This window comes from Macaca thibetana, chromosome 18 (genome assembly GCF_024542745.1).
Source record: "Macaca thibetana thibetana isolate TM-01 chromosome 18, ASM2454274v1, whole genome shotgun sequence".
NCBI classification, from domain to species: Eukaryota; Metazoa; Chordata; class Mammalia; order Primates; family Cercopithecidae; genus Macaca; species Macaca thibetana.
Window position 1 is genome coordinate 45,445,901 of NC_065595.1, and position 21,925 is coordinate 45,467,825.

Sequence of the window (21,925 nt, forward strand, 5' to 3'; positions counted from 1 at the left end):
GGCAAGAGAGTGAGACCCTATCTCAAAAAATAAATAAAATAAAACAAAATAATGGATATGAACTTGAACCAAAAAGAAATTCTGAATTAAAAAATTCAATTACAGAAATTGAGAACTCAAGGGATATGTTTAAAAGTACATTATCACTGAAGAAAGAATTAGTGATCTGGAAAATAGGTGGTAAAATATGCAAATGAGAAACAAAAATGAAAAAGAGCAGATAAGAGATACAGAGGATATGGTGTGTAAGTGTAACAGGTTACTGAAGCCCCACAGCAAAGAAGGGCAGACAAGGTATCTGTTCCCTTGTTCCCCTATTCCTGCCTTCTTTTTATTAAGATATTTTAAAATTCAATTTATCTATTATTGCAAAGATAGATAGTACAGAGACATCCCATATACCTTCACACTCATTTCTCTTTATTAACATCTTTCATTGATATGACATATTTGTCAAAATTAGTTGACCAAAATTGATACTTCATTATCTAAAGCCCATGCATTATTCAGATGTTAATACATTTTTTAAAAGAAGATAAATAAATGATAGAGAAATGTTTATTATTGATGAAGTCGCTAGTTTTCTTAGGTATATATCACTTTCCCCTCCCCACCCCACAGTGTTAGCAAATATTGGTGTTCATCTGTTCATTAAAAATGGGGAAATTGAGTACTTACATTAAAAAGTGTGTTGCTAGATCCTTTTAGGGAATGAACAAATTGAGTATGTTCTGTATATAAACCTTATGGGCTTTTTACATAGAAGACAATTTTACAGTCTTTTTTTTGGGGGGGGGCCACTCATTATTTTATCTGCTTCATTAGAAACTGCTAATGTTTACTTTGTTCATTTCACTCATTGGGTTCTTTTTAACCAGTATAGGCTAGCTTCACTGTCCAGTATGGAACCACTAATCCCATGTGACAATTTAAATGTAAATTAATTAAAATTCAATGAAATGAAAATTTTACTTCCTCAGTTCCTATCAGCCATCTATCAAGTGAGCAAGTATATGTAAACCTACTCCCAGAGGTTGAGAGAGCTGAGCTGACAAATGCAGTTTCCCAGAAGGAAACATTTGGTAGGGACAAAGGGACTGAAGATGGTGGATCCCCATACCTGCCCTGCGGGAATTATTCTTTCTATAGCAAGCTTTTTTTTTTTTTTGGTAAAACATGTGCAGCTGGTCATGTCTGAGACCCTCTTGCAAAACTCTGACCAGTGGGAAAATTAGATCAGGATCTTTACGAGAGGGTTTCTATGCTACAGATATTGTTTCTTTATGAGGGGTTATCTATGTTATAGGCATTGTTTCTTGACCTTGCTGGGGGAATGCCTTGGTATGCAAGAGTCAAACACTGGTTATTATTATGTTTCACTTCAAGATGGCATTACTCTTGTCATGCAACAGGCTGCTTTCCTACACATAGCCATGTATGGCTAATGGCTTCCATATTGGATGGTAGATACAGAACATAACTTGAAGTCGTCTCTTCCAGTCATTGGCCGTCGTAACATTCTTCAAAATCTGGCTCAATTGCACCACCTTTGTGGTCTGAATCATCTGACAGAAACATCTTCAACTTCTCCTTTCTCTCTTGCAGTATTTCTGTCCTCACTCACCCTCTACTTTCCTCCTATTCAGGAACAAATCACTTCCTTCTTTTCTGAAACAAACAACTTCACCAGCCTATCTGGTCTCATTCCCTCCCCATCAGCGGTATCTCTTTTCTTCCATCTTCAATTTCTAGTGCCTACTAAACTTTACCTTTTCTTTTCTAGAAATTAGCTCTCCACTACCCTTGAAAAAAAGAATACTTTAAATTCGGTTGCTTAGTTCAACCAATATCCTTTTTCCTTTCTTGCAGTATCACAATTCTCAAAAGAGATTATTGTCTATTTTCAGTCTTACCAACTCTTCTGAACCACTGGAAAGGAGAGTCCACAGGTAACATCTCTCTCTCTTGCCCTCCTCTGTCATTCCCCCTAATTCCACCATCAGCTTAGTTCTCACCCTCTTTCGGCTCTCTGCAGCATCTGCTAGTCACTTGTTCCCTCTCCTGAAACACTGCTGCTTTTATGATGTTTGAACCATCTGGGCGCTCTGTAAGTAGCTCCTCTTCTCGAACTCTTTTTCCTTCCCCATTCCAAAACGTTACTATTTCACAATCCCGTTTATTTTCCAAAAGACCTCCCTTGGAGGCGATGTCATGCCTTGCCCTATTTTCAATCATATTTTCACAGATTATTACATTTTGCTCAATTCATGTGTCACCTGTATTCTTTCATCTCTTTTGCCCATTAATCCACTCTACACGGTACAGACACCGCCCTGAACACCGTTCTAGCCATGTTATATGTGAATAGCCTGCACTGATGATTCAATGCATTGCTAACACGTGAGCCTGGTATTTGACACTCTCCACAACCTAACTCACTCTAACCAGCCCCTTGGCCTAGTTTCTGGCCAGCCAAGATGTTGGGCCAATTCCGAGCTTGCCCTGAACCCCGCCCCGCTGTGCCTCGGCTCCTGCCGCTTCCTACGCGGGAAACCCGTGGCGCTCCTCCTCCTGTGTCAGCATCCAGCACGCGGCCATGCGCAGCTCGAGGGCAGAGTCCACGACGAAATTCCTACAAGCTTCTCCTGCCCCGCACCCCACCCGGACCGTCCCGCACCCCACCCGGACCTCTCCGCAGCACCTGGCGTCCTCGGCATTCCTGGGCAGGACCCGTCCCCGCCCCAGCCCTCCCGCAGCTCCTAGGACTCTCGTCTTCGCAGTCAGCATGTCTGCGGTGAGCGTGATCAGCTCCTTCCTCTCAGAATGTAGAGATCATGGGTTCTCGGTGTTTATTTTCTCGATGGTATACCAGCCTGCGACAGAACGAGGAAAAATATGTTTGGATGTATACGTATATTTTTACATATTAAAAAAATAGATCGAATATATAATTATATTTAATATGTATCTTATGCTCCCCACCCTTTCAGCAGCGCGTCAACCGTTCGGATTCTGCGATGTCCCCGCCAGGTCTGAGCCGGACCCGCGCCCCTACCCGCGAGACCCGATCCGCGCCCGCCACAGAGCTGCGGTCCTCCGGGCTCCTAGAGGGGCGTCCCCCGCCCCTACTTCCGGCGCACGTGCGGCAGGGCATTGCTCTCCCTCCCGGGGGTGGGTGCTTCCTTGCCGCCGGTAGAGCTAAGGGTGAGTGGGGCGGTTTAGCAGGGCGGTCCTGGCTGCTTCCCAAAACCGCCCCTATCCCGCATCAGGCCTCCGCGCCGCCTATTTTCGACCCCTCGGCCACAGGCCGGGCCTCGGCTGTGTCTGGGGTCCTGCCCGCCGCTCCGTAGGTCAATCCCGCCATCCGTTTCCACTTGCCCGCTCAGCCACCCGCCTTTTCGGTCAGCTGACGCCTCAGGCGCTTACCCAGCGTGTCCTGTGTCGGGTTGCAGCCTCAGGAGTCTGACACGCGCCAGTGGGCTCCTTCCTGCCACTTCTCACGCAGCGCTTTTGAGACGGGCCTCGGCCTGCCTCTTGACTCCCCGAGTCTGGGTTAGATCCTTTCTCACTCAGTCACTCTCGGAACACCTTCTGCATTCCCCTTTGTAATTTTTGTCACAATTAAATTAGGTAATGCTTTCTGTTTAACGTCTGCCTCTCTCTACTGTTTTTAAGTTCTGTAATGGCAAAGACGCTGTCTTGTTCGTAACTTTTTGGTCAGCACCTGGCACAAATACCTGCACAAATAGGCACTCAAATATCAAATGTGAGAAAAACGAAGGCCCTCTTCTGAAGGGCTCTTTGATTTGGTGGGGAGTCCAGATGTAAAAAGGCATTTTAGCAGAGTAGGCGTCTAAGTAAGGACTCTGGAGTCAGATTATTTGGTTTCTAAACAGTCCAGACTACATCACTTATAAGCTGCATGACCTGGAACAAATTACATAACGTCTCTCGTCTTCAATTGAACGGTTGAACTTACACCATAGAGTGCTCTGAAGATGAAATAAGACACTTAAAGCTGGTAGACAGGGCCTGACTCTGTAATGAAGCCTCAGCGTTTTCTATTACAATTAAGCAAACAGATACATTATAGTATCTGTTACATTATAATGCAGATACATTATAATAGCAGTGATGCTGCTACAGTCAGGATTGTCCAAAAGTACCCTGGAGTTTCCATCTGGGTTGCTTGGGCTAGCATTGGGGATTGACTTTCTCCCAAAGGGAAGGGCTGTACCTAAGCTCACGTTGGCTAGAAGGTTTTTGTTTTTACTTTTTAAAAAACTGGTCAGAAGAATGTGATCGGATTTACAATCTGTAAAGATCACTGTGGTTACAATGTAGCATACAGACTGATGGGGACTGAGTGAATGTGGGGAGCCAGTTGATGAGTTCTTGTGCAGTGTGACAGGATAGTTGCTGGGATGAAGATGGTTGCAAGATGGGGAAGAGCAGATTCTTGAAGAGAAAGTAAAATCAACAGGATTTAAAGGAAGGAAGGAGGTGGGGGAAAGGACAATGTTAGGAATGCTTCCCCGTTTCTGGCTATGCAGCCAAATGGATGTTCCTGCTTCTTGAGAGGAACCCCTGGCAGAGGAGTAGGTTTAGGGTGGGAAGAATCACGAGTTGGTTATGCATGTGCTGAGTTTGAGGTCCTTTTGAGAAATTCAAGAGTAGTTATGGTGGGAGTGAAGAACCGTGGGTAATAGGTCAGGAGTTCAGATAGGAGGTCTAGACTGGATGGTAACCGAAGGTTAGAATGAGGTGGCCTAGGAGGAAAGTAGAGAGTGACAATAGAGGACTTAGGGCTCACCTGATGGACTGATGTAGTAGAGGCTGGACCTGTGAAGGAGATGGGGAAGGAGCAGACGTCAAGTCTTTATGACCAAGACCTTCCTCAGCCACATACCCATGGAGGACTAGTTGGTGAGGCATAATATTTACAATAAAATTGAATAATATAACATATATTGAATTTAAAAGGCAAAGTACATAACATAGACTAATGGTCACTAACTGAAGAACATACATTAATGTGACGTAGCTCTTGAGAAATGCTATGTCCACATCCATGCACAGATCTGACAATGCATTGGTTGTCACAAAATTTCATTAAAAACTTTTATTTTCCTATTACCCTGCTCAGAGTAAGATATGAAATTTTAAAAATGTCTATTGTCACATAATAAGAACTAAATGTGTGTAGTTTTTTTTTTTTTTTTTATAGGGATGGGGTCTCACTCTGTCAGGCTGGAGTTCAGTAAAGCGATCATGCTTACTGTAGCCTCGACCTCCCAGTCTCAAGTAGTCCTCCCAACTCAGCCTCCTGAGTAGCTGGGACCACAGGTGAATGCCACTACACCTGGCTAATTTTTAAATGTTTTGTGGGGATGGGATCTTACTATGTTGCCCAGGCTGGTCTCAAACTTCTGAACTCAAGTGATTCTCCTGCCTTTGGCTTCCCAAAATGCTGGGATTACAGGCATAAGCCACTGCGCTTGGTCTCTAGTATTTTACACTAAAAAATTAAGAGGAGAAATATCCCCAGGTTTCTTGCGTTTAGATGTGTATGAAAAATCTATTAATATCTGGCAAAGCACAGCTTAGGAGATGCTGCTTTGTAGGCATCTCAGACCTGACTTTCTTAATGAATACCTCAGCAAATAGCACCATCATCCTTTAGTCACAAGGGCCAGCCACAAACTTGAGTCTTTGACCCCTCTCTCTTCCAAACCCTTATACAGTGTGTCAAGTCCTGTCAAATCTCCCATCTTTTTGTCTTTTGCCTCCCGTGGCTCAGTCTCTCACTGTCTGTCTCCTGAATGGTTGCAACAAACACCTTCCCATGTCTTCTCCACACCACTCTCTGGGTGAGCACACAGACCTTCCAGCCATCACTGTGGCCATGCGGATCAAATGCAAACTCTGTAGTACAACCTCTCAGACCTCCTCTTTCACCATTCATTAACTATACCCCAGGGTCTGGCGCAGGGCCCTGACCCATGGAGATTCTGACTCAGGAAGTCTGCTTTGAGGTTCATGATTCATGGCTGATTTTGAGCAGCAGTCAGAAATGACAACCATTAGTCTGGTCTCCCCAAACTACCTTCAGTTTCCTCAGTGGGCCACATTCTCTCATACCTGTTTTCTCTTTGCCTGAGTGACCTTCCTCTCCATCTCACTCAGCTCACTCAAACTCTGGGAGATGTCTCCTCCAGGCATCTCTTTCTAGGTCTTCCCATCCCTCTCTCCTTGGTCTTGGTCAGTCATTTTTCCCTTTTGCTACCTTGCCTACTTCACTCCGTCCTTGGATTTATCACTGTGTTTACCTGTTGTTTTCCCATAATAAACTAAGAGTCCTTTGGTACAGATCTTTTGATTCTGAGACTGCTCTTTAGTACACTATCTAGCACACAGTAAATGCTGAAGTATTTGTTGAAATAATACATTTTTCTTTGTACTGTTTCAGAACCTTGTGACTTAAAAGTCAAGAATAATTTTTCCTTGTTTCTACATTCACCTTGCCCATTCTCCATGATGCCTTCCTAACATTTTTGCCATCATTTATAATTTAGTGTCAACCAAGATTGTCCTGGGCATCAACCCATTCTGTAATAAAAAGAAGTAAAAAGAGCAAGTACTGTAGAGCTGAGCAACCTGGGTTCATGTCTTGATTTTGCTATTTACCAGTTTGTAGTCTTGGACAAAACTTGGCTTTTAAGAACCTTGGTTTCCTCATTTGTAAAATTGAGGTGATAATACCTCATGGTGTTATTGTCAAGCTCCAGTAAAATAGTATTTGTAAAGTGCTTGGCCCATAGTAGGTGTTTATTGAGTGTGAGTTCCCTTCTTTTGGGATGCCCCATAGCATAATAGAAAGAGCTAAAAACTTTGGTTGCAGAGCCCACTTCTGCTGCTCACTGGCTGGCTGTCTTTGGTCAACTTATGACTCAGTAGCCTCGTTAGGAAAATCGGCATAATTTTGATTGTCCTTATAGAGTTGTTAGGGAAAGCATATAAAATTTATGTTAAGTATCCAGCTAGTGCTTAATAAAATGGTGGTTATTTCTGAGATGTAACCATATACTGTAGTGGTTTTCTTGCTTTCTATAATCTACAAGCACTATTTTATTATCCCTAATGTTGTTCCTAATAGTATTACTAAAGGCCAAATTGATTTTGGCCATACTAACATTTTTCTTTCATATCCTGAAAAAATCCTGAGTCATCTCTAAATGTATCATTTATGTGGAAGTGCCCTGTTAATCAGTTTTCTTTTTTTTTTGAGACGGAGTCTCGCTCTGTCGCCCAGGCTGGAGTGCAGTGGCCGGATCTCAGCTCACTGCAAGCTCCGCCTCCCGGGTTCACGCCATTCTCCTGCCTCAGCCTCCCGAGTAGCTGGGACTACAGGCGCCCACCACCTCGCCCGGCTAGTTTTTTGTATTTTTTAGTAGAGACGGGGTTTCACCGTGTTATCCAGGACGGTCTCGATCTCCTGACCTCGTGATCCGCCCGTCTCGGCCTCCCTAAGTGCTGGGATTACAGGCTTGAGCCACCGCGCCCGGCCTAATCAGTTTTCTTTACAGCACTATGCTCCCTGGCAACTGGGCTTCAAAAACCTGTGTTTATATTCCAAGTACCTATTTTCCCTGTGTAACGTGACCATTGTCTACCCTCAGGAGCATCCTGAGGAGTTGGAATTCAGAAGGAATCTCTCGGACGCAAATCTCCATCTCCTCCCTGCCTCACCTGGGCAGCCTTTTCAGACTATCTCTGCCCAGAATGTCAGGAGAGGCCACAGTCTTGGCCTACCATGCTCCAGAAGAACAGGAAGGACTTCTAATTGTCAAGGTTGAAGAAGAAAATTATGTTTTGGGCCAGGACTTTGGCCTTGAGGGAAACCCCTGGAGCCAAGAGGTATTCCGGCAGAAGTTCAGGCAGTTTAGTTACTCTGACTCCACTGGCCCTCGAGAGGCTCTGAGCCGGCTGCGAGAGCTTTGCTGTCAGTGGTTGAGGCCGGAGGTGCACTCCAAGGAGCAGATCCTGGAGCTGCTGGTGTTGGAGCAGTTCCTGGCCATCCTTCCTGAGGAGCTGCAAGCTTGGGTGCGAGAGCATCGGCCAGAGAATGGAGAGGAAGCTGTAATCATGCTGGAGGAGCTGGGAAAAGAACTGGAGGAGCCAAGGCAACAGGTAAGAAGTAGACATTTTTGTTTGTTTGTTTGATCTATTGTAAGTTAATGGGGAAGCCCTAATTATGACTGGGGCATTGACTCGGCTCTCAGAGAATTATACAGTTTCTTTCTTTTGGGTTATTAATTATTCACTCATTGGGTTCCAGTCACTAGGGCTCTTAAGTCCTGTTTTTTTCTCTCTAATCATTTGAATGCGTTTTTGATTCTTCCTGTCCTGCACTGTTGATCTAGGAGTTTTCTGCTTGTGTATGCTCAGAATGATAGTGCTGGTACTTGATTACTCCTAGGACACAACTCATGACCAAGAAATGTTCTGGCAGGAAATGACATCCACAGGAGCAGTGAAGTCTCTGAATAGCCCGGTGCAGCCCTTAGAGAACCAGTGCAAGAGTGAGACTCAGGAGTCCCAGGCTTTCCAGGAGAGAGGTGAGAAGCCCCAGTCCATTTGGGGTTGATGATGGAGGTGAGAGCTATCATCTGTGGCACGGTTCATTTTCTTAATGACAGCCACTTGTGGCTATCACTAAGTATTGTGGAAAGCCTTCTTTGCCTAGAAATATTCTTCCTTAGGCTCTGCCTAGAATCTGAAATTCCAGTATCATTTATAACTTTGGGTTAAGAATTAAAGTCTTTAGTAAAATTCTCTAATACCCAGAATTATTTTTTTCTTTTTCTTTTTTTTTTTTTTTAAGATGGGATCTCACTCTGTCACCCAGGCTAGAGTGCAGTGGTACAACCACAGCTCACTGCAGCAGCCTTGAACCCCTGGGTTCAAGTGATCCTCCTGCCTCAGCCTCCAGTGTAGCTAGGACTACAGTTGTACACCACCATGCCTGGCTAAATATCCATAATATTCAAAGCTCAGTATTCTGTTATTTAATTTTGGTTTCATTGGCAAGACAGTCCCTAAGATGGAGATGAATACTTTATCAGTAATAGAAACCACATAATTACTTGAACAGGGAAAGTTTAATATTAAGAATTGTTAACTACTAAGTGTTATAACAAAAAGTCAAACTCAAAAGAATACAGGAATAACAGATATAGAGTGTCTCTAGGGCTGAGGCAGAACATCCAAGGTAAGAACAAATCTGCAGGCAGGTGCCACAACTTCCCCCTTCCTGCTGGGTCTGAGATCCAGGCTGGAGAGGGCACAGCCACAGCCCACTGAATGGAGATGCTACTGCAGTGCTGAGCTAGCGGAACTCACTGAGGAGCCACACTCTGCAGTGGTAGAAGCTCCCCATGGGGAGCTGACCTGGTACAGAACTTGCTAGGAAGCTACCCATAGGGATGGGACCTTTGGAACTCACTGGGGTGTGCACTGCTGGGTGTCCCATGTGCTACAGAAACAAACACAAAGAACATGCCAGAACCAGGAAGAAAAGCCCTTTCTTCCAGTTCCTCTGCAACCTCCTTTATTGATAAAGCTCACATCATGCCAGCTGGCAAATATTCCAGTATCACAGACAGGGCAATGAAGGGTAGATTTGAAACTGAGGCAATAAATTGATAGCTGTCACAGATGCCAGGGATTAGAACTGAAAGGACTTTGATTATGTTATTGGCAAAATCATCCTTATGGGCAGCAGATATATCAGGCATACCAGCTTGTTCTCATTAATCTTTTGTTACATCTGACTACCCTTCTGATTTCATCTTCACCAAGCAATCTTATTAATCCCATGAAGCTTAGCTGTAATAAGAAAATGCATTTGTTCAGTCTGGTCCATGTGATGGTTACATTACTCATTAATTCTCATTCTGTTTTTATTACTGAGTTTCACGGGCTTAGTTAATGAGAGTCTACCCCAAGAGATAAATCTATTTTTTGTATGATGATATAATTAGGTATATGAGGACATAAGCCCAAGGGCCAGACACTGGACCTCAGCAGTTCACCAAAGGAATCCATACCATCCATCCATTGAATTCTTCTGGGAAACTCCCTCCCAACCTTCCCCAGGCATCATACCCTGATACTACCATTAGCCAAGCAGGCCCTCTTAAGTATCTTCTGCACCAAGCAGGTGCTACATTAAAACGGGTTTTGAAAATTCATCGCAAGGAAATCAAGCTGTCTCTGTTTGCAGATGACATGATCCTATGTCTAGAAAACCCTATCATCTCAGCCCCAAAGCTTCTCAAACCAAGAAGCAATTGCAGCAAAGTCTCAGGATACAAAATTAATGTGCAAAAATCACAAGCATTCTTATATACAGATATTCCTATATCTCTATGTCTGTACTGCACACCTGTACAACAGTAGACAACCAGAGAGCCAAATCATGATTAACTCCCATTCACAATTGCTACAAAGAGAATAAAATACCTAGGAATACAGCTAACAAGGGAAGTGAAGGGCCTCTTCAAGAAGAACTACAGACTGCTGCTCAAGGAAATCAGAGAGGACACAAATGGAGAAACATTCCATGCTCATGGATGGGAAGAATCAATATCATGAAAATGGCCATACTGCCCAAAGTTATTTATAGATTCAGTGCTATTCCCATTAAACTACCATTGACATTCTTCACAGAATTAGAAAAAAAAATACTTTAAAATTCATATGGAACAAAGAAAAAAAAAAAGAGCCCTTATAGCCAAGACAATCCTAAGCAAAAAGAACAAAACTGGAGGCATCATGCCACCTGCCTTCAATCTGTACTACAAGGCTACTATAACCCAAACAGCATGGTACTGGTACAAAAACAGACACATAGACCAATGGAACAGAATAGAGGTCTGAGAAATAAGACAGCACATCTACAACCATTTGATATTTGACAAACCTGACAAAAACAAGCAATGGGGAAAGGATTACCTATTTGATAAATGGTGCTGGGAAAACTGGCTAGCCATATGCAGAAAATTGAAACTGGATCCCTCCTTTACACCTTATAGAAAAATTAACATGGACTAAAGACTTAAACGTAAAACCCAAAACTATAAAATCCCTAGAAAAAAATCTAGGCAATACCATTCAGGACGTAGGCATGGGCAAAGATTTCATGATGAAAGTGTCAAAAGCAATTGCAACAGAAGCAAAAATTGACAAATGGAATGTAATTATACTAAAGAACTTCTGCACAGCAAAATAAACTATTATCAAAGTGAAGAGACAACCTATGAATGGGAGAAAATTTTTGCAATCTGTCCATCTGACAAAGGTCTAATATCCAGAATCTATAAGAAACTTAAACAAATTTACAAGAAAAAACCCCATTAAAAAGTGGGCAAAGGACATGAACAGAGACCTCAAAAGAAGACATTTATACACCAAAAAATATACAAAATAGCTCAACATCACTGATCATTAGAGAAATGCAGATCAAGACCACAATGAGAAACAATCTCACATCAGTCAGAATGGCGATTGTTAAAAAGTCAAGAAACAACAGATGCTGGCAATGCTGTGGAGAAGTAGGAACACTTTTACAGTGTTGGTGGGAATGTAAATTAGTTCAACCATTGTGGAAGACAGTGTGGCAATTCCTCAAAGACCTAGAACCAGAAATACCATTTGACCCAGCAATCCCATTACTGGGTATATACTCAAAGGAATATAAATTATCCTATTATAAAGATACATGCATACATATGTTCATTGCAGCCCTACTCACAATAGCAAAGACATGGAGTCAACTCAAATGCCACTAGTGATAGACTGGATAAAGAAAATGTGGTATGTATACGCCATTGAATACTGTGCAGCCATAAACAGGAATGAGATCATGTCTTTTGCAGGGACATAGATGGAGCCTGAAGCCATTATCCTCAGCAAACTAACACAGGAACAGAAAACCAAACACCACGTGTTCTCACTTATAAGTGGGAGCTGAACAATGAGAACACATGGGAACGGAGGGGAACAACACACACTGGGGCCTGGGGGGTGGGAGAGAAAGCATCAGGATAAATATCTAATGCATGTGGGGCTTAATACCTAGGTGATGGGTTGATAGGTGCAGCAAACCACCATGGCACATGTTTACCTATGTAACAAACCTGCACATCCTACACATGTATCCCGGAACTTAAATTTTTAAAAAAGAAAATTCATCTCATCAAGTCCCCTGCCTTAAATCAGGTAAATGTCGAAATCATTTAGGTAGATTATTTTTACCTTCTTTTTTTAAGATCTTAAGGAACAGAGACTGTGGTAAGTGCTTCTTGGGCTTTTTCATATTGGTGTTTGTTATGGGATGAGTTGTGTCCCTCCAAAATTCGTATGTTGAAGCTCTAACCCCCAGCCAGAACCTTAGAGTATGACTGCATTTTTTTAGAGATAGGGTCTTTATAAAGGTTAAAATGGAGTCATTAGGGTTGGCCTTAATCCAAAATTATTGATGTCCTTAAGAGGAGATTAGGACACAACACAGATCAAGGGATGACCTTGTGAGGACCTAGCAAGAAAGTGGCCATCTGTGGCCAGGTGCGGTGGCTTATGCCTGTAATCCCAGCACTTCAGGAGGTTGAGGCAGGCACATTACTTGAGGTCAGGAGTTGGAGACCACTGTGAAACCCTGTCTTTATTAAAAACACAAAAATTAGCCGGGCATGGTAGTGCATGCCTGTAGTCCCAGCTACTTGGGAGGCTGAGACAGGAGGATCACCTGAGCCTGGAAGGTGGAGGTTACAGTGAGCTGAGATTGCGCCACTGCACTCCAACCTGGGTGACAGAGTGAGACTGTCTCAACAACAACAAAAAAAGAAGAAGGTGGTCATCATCTGCAAGCCAAGGAGAGAGAAGAAACCAAACCTGCTGACACATTGATCTTGGACTTCTAGCCTCTAGAATTGTGAAAAAAGAGATTTCTATTGTTTACCACCCATTCTGTGGTATTTTGTTATGGAAGCCCTAGCAAACATATTGAAGTTCTTATGTCCATATGAAATACTCCCAGCTTTAATTTATTCATAATCCACTTTCTTTAGTTTACAGAGTCCTCATAAAACACAATCTGTACTTGAATGCAGTGCACTTTGACCTTTTTTTTTTTTTTTGAGACGGAGTCTTGCTCTGTCATCCAGGCTAGAGTGCAGTGGCGCAATCTCGGCTCACTGCAACCTCCACCTCCTGGGTTCAGGCGATTCTCTGGCCTCAGCCTCCCTAGTAGCTGGGACTGCAGGTGCCTGCCACCATGCCTGGCTAATTTTTGTATTTTTAGTAGAGATGGGGTTTCACCATATTGGTCAGACTGTTCTCGAACTCCTGACCTTGTTATCCACCTGCCTTGGCCTCCCAAAGTCCTGGGATTACAGGCATGAGCCACCGTGTGCAGCCCCCTGACCTTGTTTTAACTAAGCCTCTCACTCCCTCTGATCCCATCTTGTTTTGTCTGTCTGGATATCTTGCCATTTTTCTCTGTAAATGCTTCAGTTTCTCCACATTCATCTGAAGTTTTGGGATCAAGACAAAATAAAATACTCTAATGAGGATCTGATTGATTTAAAATATATTCACCCTCCAGCTGTTATCTGTTACATTTTTTAACTTTTTATTTGCTTATTACTTCATAGTGGCAGTATGTTGTTGATTCAGTCACCTTATCAGTAATAGTGGTTCTATCTTTCCGATGTCCTTAGACTTAGCGAAATTTACTCATTCTCCATTTATGCATGGTCCCATGGCCATGAATGGCCTTGACTGGGTTCCTGTTAAGTCTGCTTATGCTAGTCTCTTTTCAGTCTTGAAAGTCTTAGCCCTGCCTCTGAAGAATTAACGTGGATCCTTTTACAGCTTTCACCTAGGTCATGAGGGTTAAATTGCTGGAGGGTCCCACTGTGATATGATTGTAAGAGTCACCATACCATTTTTACAACCTTGAGTTATAAGTTTCTTGTAGGTGCTTCACTAGCCTCATAGTATGCCTTGCCAGAAGTAGAGCCTGAGATGGAGATTTGGATGCCGGTGCTTTATTGAGGATGTGTTCTTCAGGAAAAATCTGTAATAGAGGGAGAAAAGCAGGATTAGGAAGGGAAAAGAGCAAGCAGTGATGTGGTCTCAGTTACAGTCTAGCCTTGGTCTAATTCTTGGAGCATTTCATGGGCCACTGAAGCATAATTGCACTGCAGAGTTGTCTCTTCTTGAGGCAGAGATGGGGCAATGAGGGTGGAAGTTACTTCCTGGGCCAAGTGGCTCTCATCAGCCAGGGTAATTCTCCACAGAAGGAGGCACCTCTGTATAGTTAGGAACTGTCTTAATCAGTTAGGACTGCTATAACAAAATACTATCAACTGAGTGGCTTGTAAACAACACGGATTTACTTCTCACAGTTCTGGAGGCTGAGAAGTTCAAGATCCTAGCAGCTTTGGTATTTGGTGAGGTCCCACTTTCTCATAGATGGCACCTTTTCACTGTGTCCTCACGCGGTGGAAGGGGCAAATGAGCACCCTATGGGCTATTTTATAAGGTCACTAAGCTCTCATGACCTAGTCACCTTCCAAATGGCCGCACTTCCTAATACCATCACCTTGGGGGTTAGGACTTCAACATATGAATTTTGGGGAGACACAGACATTCACATCATTGGAGGAGCCAACATTCACAGTGGCTGAGGGAAGGAGGCATCATATTGGTAAAGGGGAACTGGGTGGGCAGTGGAGCATCACTGACATAGCATTAAGGCTAAAAGCATACTTGTCAATATGCAACTGAAGGCCACATCCCTAGTTAAAAGGATTTTAAACTAAACAGGATGGAATTGCTCACTGAACTGCTGAGCTGGCAGAACTCACTGAGGAGCCACCCCAGAGAACAAGTAGGAAAAACAGGAGGTGTGTTAAACAGAAAAGCTAGCTGGGTGTAGTGGCTCGTACCTGTAGTCCCAGCAATTTGGGAGGCTGAGGCAGGAGGCTTGCTTGAGCCCAGGAGTTCAAGACCAGTCTGGGGAACATGGCAAGATCCCGTGTCTACAAAAAAAATTTAAAAATTAACTGGATGCAATGATGCGCACCTGTACTCTTAGTTACTGGGGAGACTGAGGTGGGAGGACCCCTTGAGTCCAGGATTTCAAGGCTGCAGTGACTGATAATTGTACCACTAAACTCCAGCCTGAGTGACAGAGCAAGACTGTTTCAAAAACAAACAAACAAACAACAACAACAAAAACAGAATAGCTCTTCTAACAGAGATACCTATGCCTTATTTCTCCTCCAAACAGCCTCCTGTAAATCTGTACCCCACCCTCCAGCCTCCAGACTTGGACCTGATTACGAATTAGTTTTCATTCTTGGGTAATATTAATTGGGTTATCTCTATGCAAGTATTTCTAAATAATCAAGTGACCATTTCTTATTGTAATCTTTTTTTTGGTTTTCTTTTTGAGACAGTCTTGTTCTGTCGTGCAGTGGTGTGATCTTGGTTCACTGCAACCTCCATGTCCCTGGTTCAAGTGATTTTCGTGCCTCAGCCTCCCAAGTAGCTGGGTTACAGGCGTGCACCACCATGCCTGGCTAATTTTTTATATTTTTAGTAGAGACGGGGTTTTGCCATGTTGACCAGGTTGGTTTTGAACTCCCCTGGCCTCAAGTGATCTGCCTGTCTCAGCCTCCAAAAGTACTGGGATTACAGGTGTGAGCCACCGTGCCCAGCCTCTACTTGTAATCTCTATTTGTGTTTTCTAAGAATTACTCTAGTTAGTTATTTATTCCAATTTTTTAAATATAATAATAAATGTATAGTTGAACAAATAAAAATCTTGATGTCTTCCTGATGTATACATCTGAGGGCAAAGTTTTTCTCTGGTCTCATAATTTGACTTCATGTAGTTATAGAATTTGAAGATATATTTAAATACCATAAGTTACATTGCTTTTCTAATTTTCATTGCCCTTAATTTTGTCCCTACACAATTATATTGCCACTTTATACCCTATAATTGATACTCTTAATAATTTGACCTAGTTATTACTTTCAGAAAATTTCTCATTAGGTTGTCTGGTCTCTGACTTTAACCTATTTGGTACTTTTAATTTTTATGCTTCTATTGTATACAAGTATATTTTTGATAAATGTTTTCTTTTTAAATAAATGAAACCGTGAATAATTTAAATTTCTATCTAAAATCCAAGGACAGTACGAATTTTAGAGGTGATGTTGTCTGTGTTTAATTTCTGGTAAGGAATGGGGAAACGGGAAGCCAGACAGCCCTCTGCTTTGATCAGGTATCAACTGTGGTGCTTTATTGTTGTGTTTGAAGTGTGAACACAATATCAGAAATAGGTATTCATTTTTATATAAAAGCATGATGCTTTTCCAAAGCCAAATTTAAATGATTTTTAAGTAATATTTTGTTTCAGTGCAACTATAGCCCTGCATCCTTCCAATAGGGAAGGCAGGTAGCATAAAGATTGCAAGCTTTGATGTTGAAAATGTTTATTTGAATCCAAACTCTTAACAATTATTAATTCTATGGCCTCACTTAACTTCTCTGAGCCTCAGTTTCCTGATCTGTAAAATGCATATACATTTAGAGGACTTTTGGGAAGATGTATTTTTCAGAATAAAATAATTCAAGTTATATCAGCCATTTCTAGTTACTAGAAATCTCTAGATATAACTAGTAGATGGCTGATATAATATGCCCCATCTCTAGTAGCCTTCTATTATGAGTTACTGTAGTTATCCAGAAAGAATTCCAGTAACTCATAACAGGAGACTACTAGAGATGGGGCATGTTTTGTGAGAGCCAGAAGGTTTGGCTCTGGGCAGTCATGTTTTTATGTATAAATGCTCAAGGAAGGAGTTGTCTCCATCCCCTTCTTTGACACATACACATTTTAAAAAGTAAAACTATAAGATTCTTTTGTATTCCATGAATGATTTAGGTGAAAAATTTTTTTAATGGTAAAAAAAATTCCCACCTGACCTGAGAATGAGTCAGGAACCTGTATTTCTTTTCTCTGGGTCTGTGTCTTACTCCATTTGCTTATAATTATTTGATTCATTTGGAACCTATCAGAATCTGAAATCACCTTAATGCTTTCTAGTTCCTGCTCACCTACCTCTGTTCAGTGCTAACTCCCAAAGCATTTCCTAATCATATCTTCTGCTCTCCTATGTTGCTAGAAGACCACAGATTTAAGACTCTTAGATATCTTTCTTTATCCTGATCATTCCTTTTAATTTTTTTTCCCGATTATCTCATTACCTAAAAACGTATCTTCTCTAACCCAAGACTGACTCCCAGCTTCCTGGTTTATCACCCATATTCCTGTTTGTCACCATTCCCTCTAACTAAGGTATTTCCTTGTTCACCATCCCTCTTCTCCAATACTAATTCATTTATTTGTTTACCTTACTCTCTGAGGGTGTCATATTTTGCTACCCTAGGTCCCTTCTCTGAACTCTAGATTGGGAATCTAGTTTTGAGAACTATTTTCTAGCAGGTAAATACCTATTTCATTGGGTTTATTTTGTGTTCCTGCTACGACAGTTTCCCTTCTTCTGTCATGGGAAGTAAATGATACTTGCACTTTCTATTCACATTTTTAGACAGCAAGATGGTGGCTGGCAAAGTGTTGATGGCAAAGCAAGAAATTGTTGGATGTGTAGCCTCAGCTGCCATGATATCTCCAGGAAAACTTCCTGGAGAAACACCTTCCGAACAGATAGCTGAAGAAGCTTTGGGAGGTCTGGACAACTCTAAGAAGCAAAAGGGAAATGCTGCAGGGAACAAAATCAGTGAGCTTCCTTCCCAGGACAGACATATCAGTCTGGCAACCTTCAACAGAAGAATCCCCACAGAACACAGTGTCCTTGAATCTCATGAGAGTGAAGGAAGTTTCAGTATGAATCCAAATGATATTACACAACAGAGAGTTCACACTGGGGAAAAGCTCTATGAGTGCTTTGACTGTGGGAAGGCCTTTTGCCAGAGCTCAAAGCTGATTAGACATCAGAGAATTCATACTGGAGAGAGACCTTATGCATGTAAAGAATGTGGCAAAGCCTTCAGTTTGAGCTCAGACCTTGTTAGACATCAGAGAATTCACAGTGGTGAAAAACCCTATGAATGTTGTGAATGTGGAAAAGCCTTCAGGGGCAGTTCAGAGCTCATCAGGCATCGGAGAATCCACACTGGAGAGAAGCCTTATGAATGTGGAGAATGTGGGAAAGCCTTCAGCCGGAGCTCAGCCCTTATTCAGCATAAGAAAATTCACACTGGAGATAAAGGCTATGAATGTATTGAGTGTGGTAAGGCTTTTGGTAGGAGCTCTATCCTTATTGAACATCAAAGAATTCACACTGGAGAGAAACCTTATGAGTGTAATGAATGTGGAAAATCCTTCAATCAGAGCTCAGCCCTCACCCAGCACCACAGAATTCACACTGGAGAGAAGCCTTATGAATGTAGTGAATGTAGAAAAACTTTTAGGCATAGGTCAGGCCTTATGCAGCATCAGAGAACACACACCAGAGTTTAACTCTGTGGGTAAGAGTGGTACAATTGTGAAATGCAAGGAGTTCACTGTAGGGGTGAGACTCCACAGAAAAGTTTCCTGAGAGCAGGACTTCTGTCCTTTCAGCCCAGTTTGGTACTAGAAGAAGACATCCACACAAAGATGTTTGTTATGATTATTGAAGTGTAAATGGAAGAAAAGTTTTACCCAAGTCTTCTCCAAAAAGAATGGTAGATATTTCCTTGAAATGCCTAACCCATTTCTGGATGAGATTCATCAATATCCCCTTCGCTCTCTGCCACCTCAGATATAATTCCCGTTGGGCACCTTAACAGTAATGCCAGGATTGGGGCAGAGATCCTGAAAGAGCTTCTTATAAGATGGCAAATGTGCCTGGCAAGAGCATTTGTATTTTGGCAGGTGGTGGCATGTGCTGAGAGTTACTCAGCTATCTGAAATGTTGAATTGAGAGGTTGTGAAAATACTGAATTATGCGATTAAATAGTGTCTAAGGCAGTTAAATAGTACCCGAGGGATGGTGCCTCATTCTGTCCCCTTGCCAGTTCTCAATCTTGAGCTTCCTGCTGAGGTTAATTCAGGTCTCCTTGTTTACTGAGCACCTGCTATGTGCTAGGCATTGAGGTAGACATGGTCATTGCCCTCCCAGAGTTAAGGGCTAATAGGACATGCATATATACTAAACAGTAATTACAGTAAAGTGTGGTAAGTGCTTTGGTAGGAAAAATGTGGGTTTCCATCAAAGTACATGGCAGGGATACCTACACCTGGTCTTGAGAATCAGTCACTAAAGACTTCCTGGATATGATGGGATCTCAGTTAGATGTAAAGCTGGGTAGAAGGTAGCAAGGGCAGGGGAGAAGAACAGGATCTGGAGACACTCCATCAAGACTCTTCTCTACTGTAGAAATTGTCATAGACCTAATTTTTTAAAAAAGGAATCTGAGGGAGTAATTCAACAAATATTTATTGCCCTCAAGTGTAATAGCTCAGGATCTGCAAGCCTGGTAAGGAGAGGAGGGGGCAGGGAATGGGGAATAGTGGAGCCTGGGAAGGCAGATCACTGCGTTCCTTTATGCTCCCCACTTCCCGAGTCCCAGAGTCATGGGACACAAACACTCCAGTCCCCACTGTCTCTCTAGTGTCTGATATGCATTCTTTCCCTGTGTGTATATATACCTTTTCCCATAAGATGCACCAGAGTCTTTTACCACACTAATTCTGAGCATTTCAGGGTCTCATGGGTCATTCTGGGCCTAGGATAGGCTCCCTAACTCAGTGATTATTAAGTAGGAAGAGCGAAACCAACACATGGGGATTCTGAGCCAGGCTTTCTGACAACTAATTCCTGCTGGAGAGAAGAGTCCTGATGAAGGGGTGTCTCCAGATCCTATCTTATCTTCATGCCATTGTATGGGCTATAACCTCTGCCTGTAACTCTCTCTGTTAATTTTTATTTTGGCAGTTTTAATTAACCCACAGTTGCTGAGGGCAATTAATACCTAAGAGAAAGTTTGATTCCTCTTCTAAGATATCTTTCTAGATAATGTCATTTCTAAAGAAGAATTGGTGATCACTGCTTGTATTAGTCCATTTTCACAGTGCTATAAAGATACTACCTGAGACTGGGTAATTTATAAGCAAAAGAGGTTTAATTGACTCACAGTTCTGTAGGGCTGGGGAGGCCTCAGGACACTTAAATCATGGTGGAAGGCGAAGGGGAAGCAGGCACCTTCTTCACAAGGTGGCGAGAGAGAGAGTGCAGGGGAAATGCCAGGCACTTATCAAACAATCAGATCTCATAAGAATTCACTATCATGAGAACAGCAAGGGGGAAATCTGCCCCCATGATCCAATCACCTCCCTCCAGGACCTTCCCTCAACACCTGGGGATTATAATTGGAGATTTGGGTGGGGACACAGAGCCAAACTATATCACTGCTGTTGTGCGTAATAGGGGAGGTGAAATTGGGGGGACAATTCAGCCTTTTTGTGTCTAGAGGTTGTGCAGTTATTGAATGAGGTGGATCAGAAGTCTAAAGGGATCCTTCAAATGGATAGTGCGTTGCCTTTTTCTATAGGTGACAATCAGAGATTTAATGTTTTAAATATCATTTAATAGGTTTTTCTCCTGATTGCGAATTAAGTGTTGGTAATACAGAAAATGAGAAAGTGTAAATCACCCCCAATCCCATTGCCCATAGAAACGTTGTTAACATTTTGGAGTACTTTCTATTAGTGTTTATTTTTCCCAATCCTAGTATTTTTAGTAAAACTATTGTTTAGTAAATGATTTTTGGTAACTAATTTCAAAAATTATACTTTCAGTATATACTTCAGCCGTTTATTATTAGAATGTAATGCAAGATGTACTGTAATAAAAGTTGAGTTTTAAAAGTTTGCTTTGAAATTATTCATTCAGGAATAGGGAACACAATAACATGAACGGAGATAATGCTAGGACAATGGGGAAGAGGTTGTCATGCGCGTCCGTGTGAAGAGACCACCAAACAGGTTTTTTTTGTGAAGAGACCACCAAACAGGTTTTGTGTGAGCAACATGGCTGTTTATTTCACGTGGGTGCAGGCGGGCTGAGTCCAAAAAGAGAGTCAGCAAAGGGAGATAAGGGTGGGGCCGTCTTACAGGATTTGGGTAGGTAAAGGAAAATTACAGTGAAAGGGGGGTTGTTCTCTGGCAGGCAGGAGTGGGGTCACAAGGTGCTCAGTGGGGGAGCTTTATGAGCCAGGATGAGCCAGGAAAAGGAATTTCACAAGATAATGTCATCGCTTAAGGCAAGGACCAGCCATTTTCACTTCTTTTGTGGCGGAATGTCATCAGTTAAGAGGAGGCAGGGCATTTGCACTTCTTTTGTGATTCTTTAGTTACTTCAGGCCACCTGGGCATATAAGTGCAAGTCACAGGGGATGTGATGGCTTGGCTTGGGCTTAGAGGCCTGACATTCCTGCCTTCTTATATTAATAAGAAAAATAAAAGAAAATAGTGTTGAAGTCATGGGGCGGCAAAAATTTTTGGGGGGTGGTATGGAGAGAGAATGGGCGATGTTTCTCAGGGCGCTTCAAGCGGGATTAGGGGCAGCGTGGGAACCTAGAGTGGGAGAGATTAAGCTGAAGGAAGATTTTGTGGTAAGGGGTGATATTGTGGGGTCGTTAGAAGAAACACTTGTATAGAATGATTGGTGATGGCCTGGATGCAGTTTTGTATGAATTAAAAAACTAAACGGAAGACACAAGGTAAGAGAAGGAGAGAAAACAGGTATTAAAGGACTAAGAATTGAGAGGACCTAGGAC

At 42.4% G+C, this 21,925-nt stretch overlaps 1 protein-coding gene across 2 annotated transcripts in view; it reads left to right on the forward strand.

The window, feature by feature from the left end:
• The window catches only part of ZSCAN30 (zinc finger and SCAN domain containing 30), a 35,896-nt gene extending 14,885 nt beyond the window's left edge, over nt 1–21,011 (forward strand). For both annotated transcript variants that reach the window (XM_050767291.1, XM_050767292.1), the window contains exons 2-4: nt 7,680–8,190; nt 8,480–8,618; nt 17,692–21,011. In XM_050767291.1, coding sequence (XP_050623248.1) covers nt 7,783–8,190; nt 8,480–8,618; nt 17,692–18,623 — 1,479 coding nt within the window. In that variant the 5' untranslated portion in view covers nt 7,680–7,782 and the 3' untranslated portion in view covers nt 18,624–21,011. The remainder of the gene's footprint in view (nt 1–7,679; nt 8,191–8,479; nt 8,619–17,691) is intronic.
• Nucleotides 21,012–21,925: the final 914 nt, after the last annotated feature.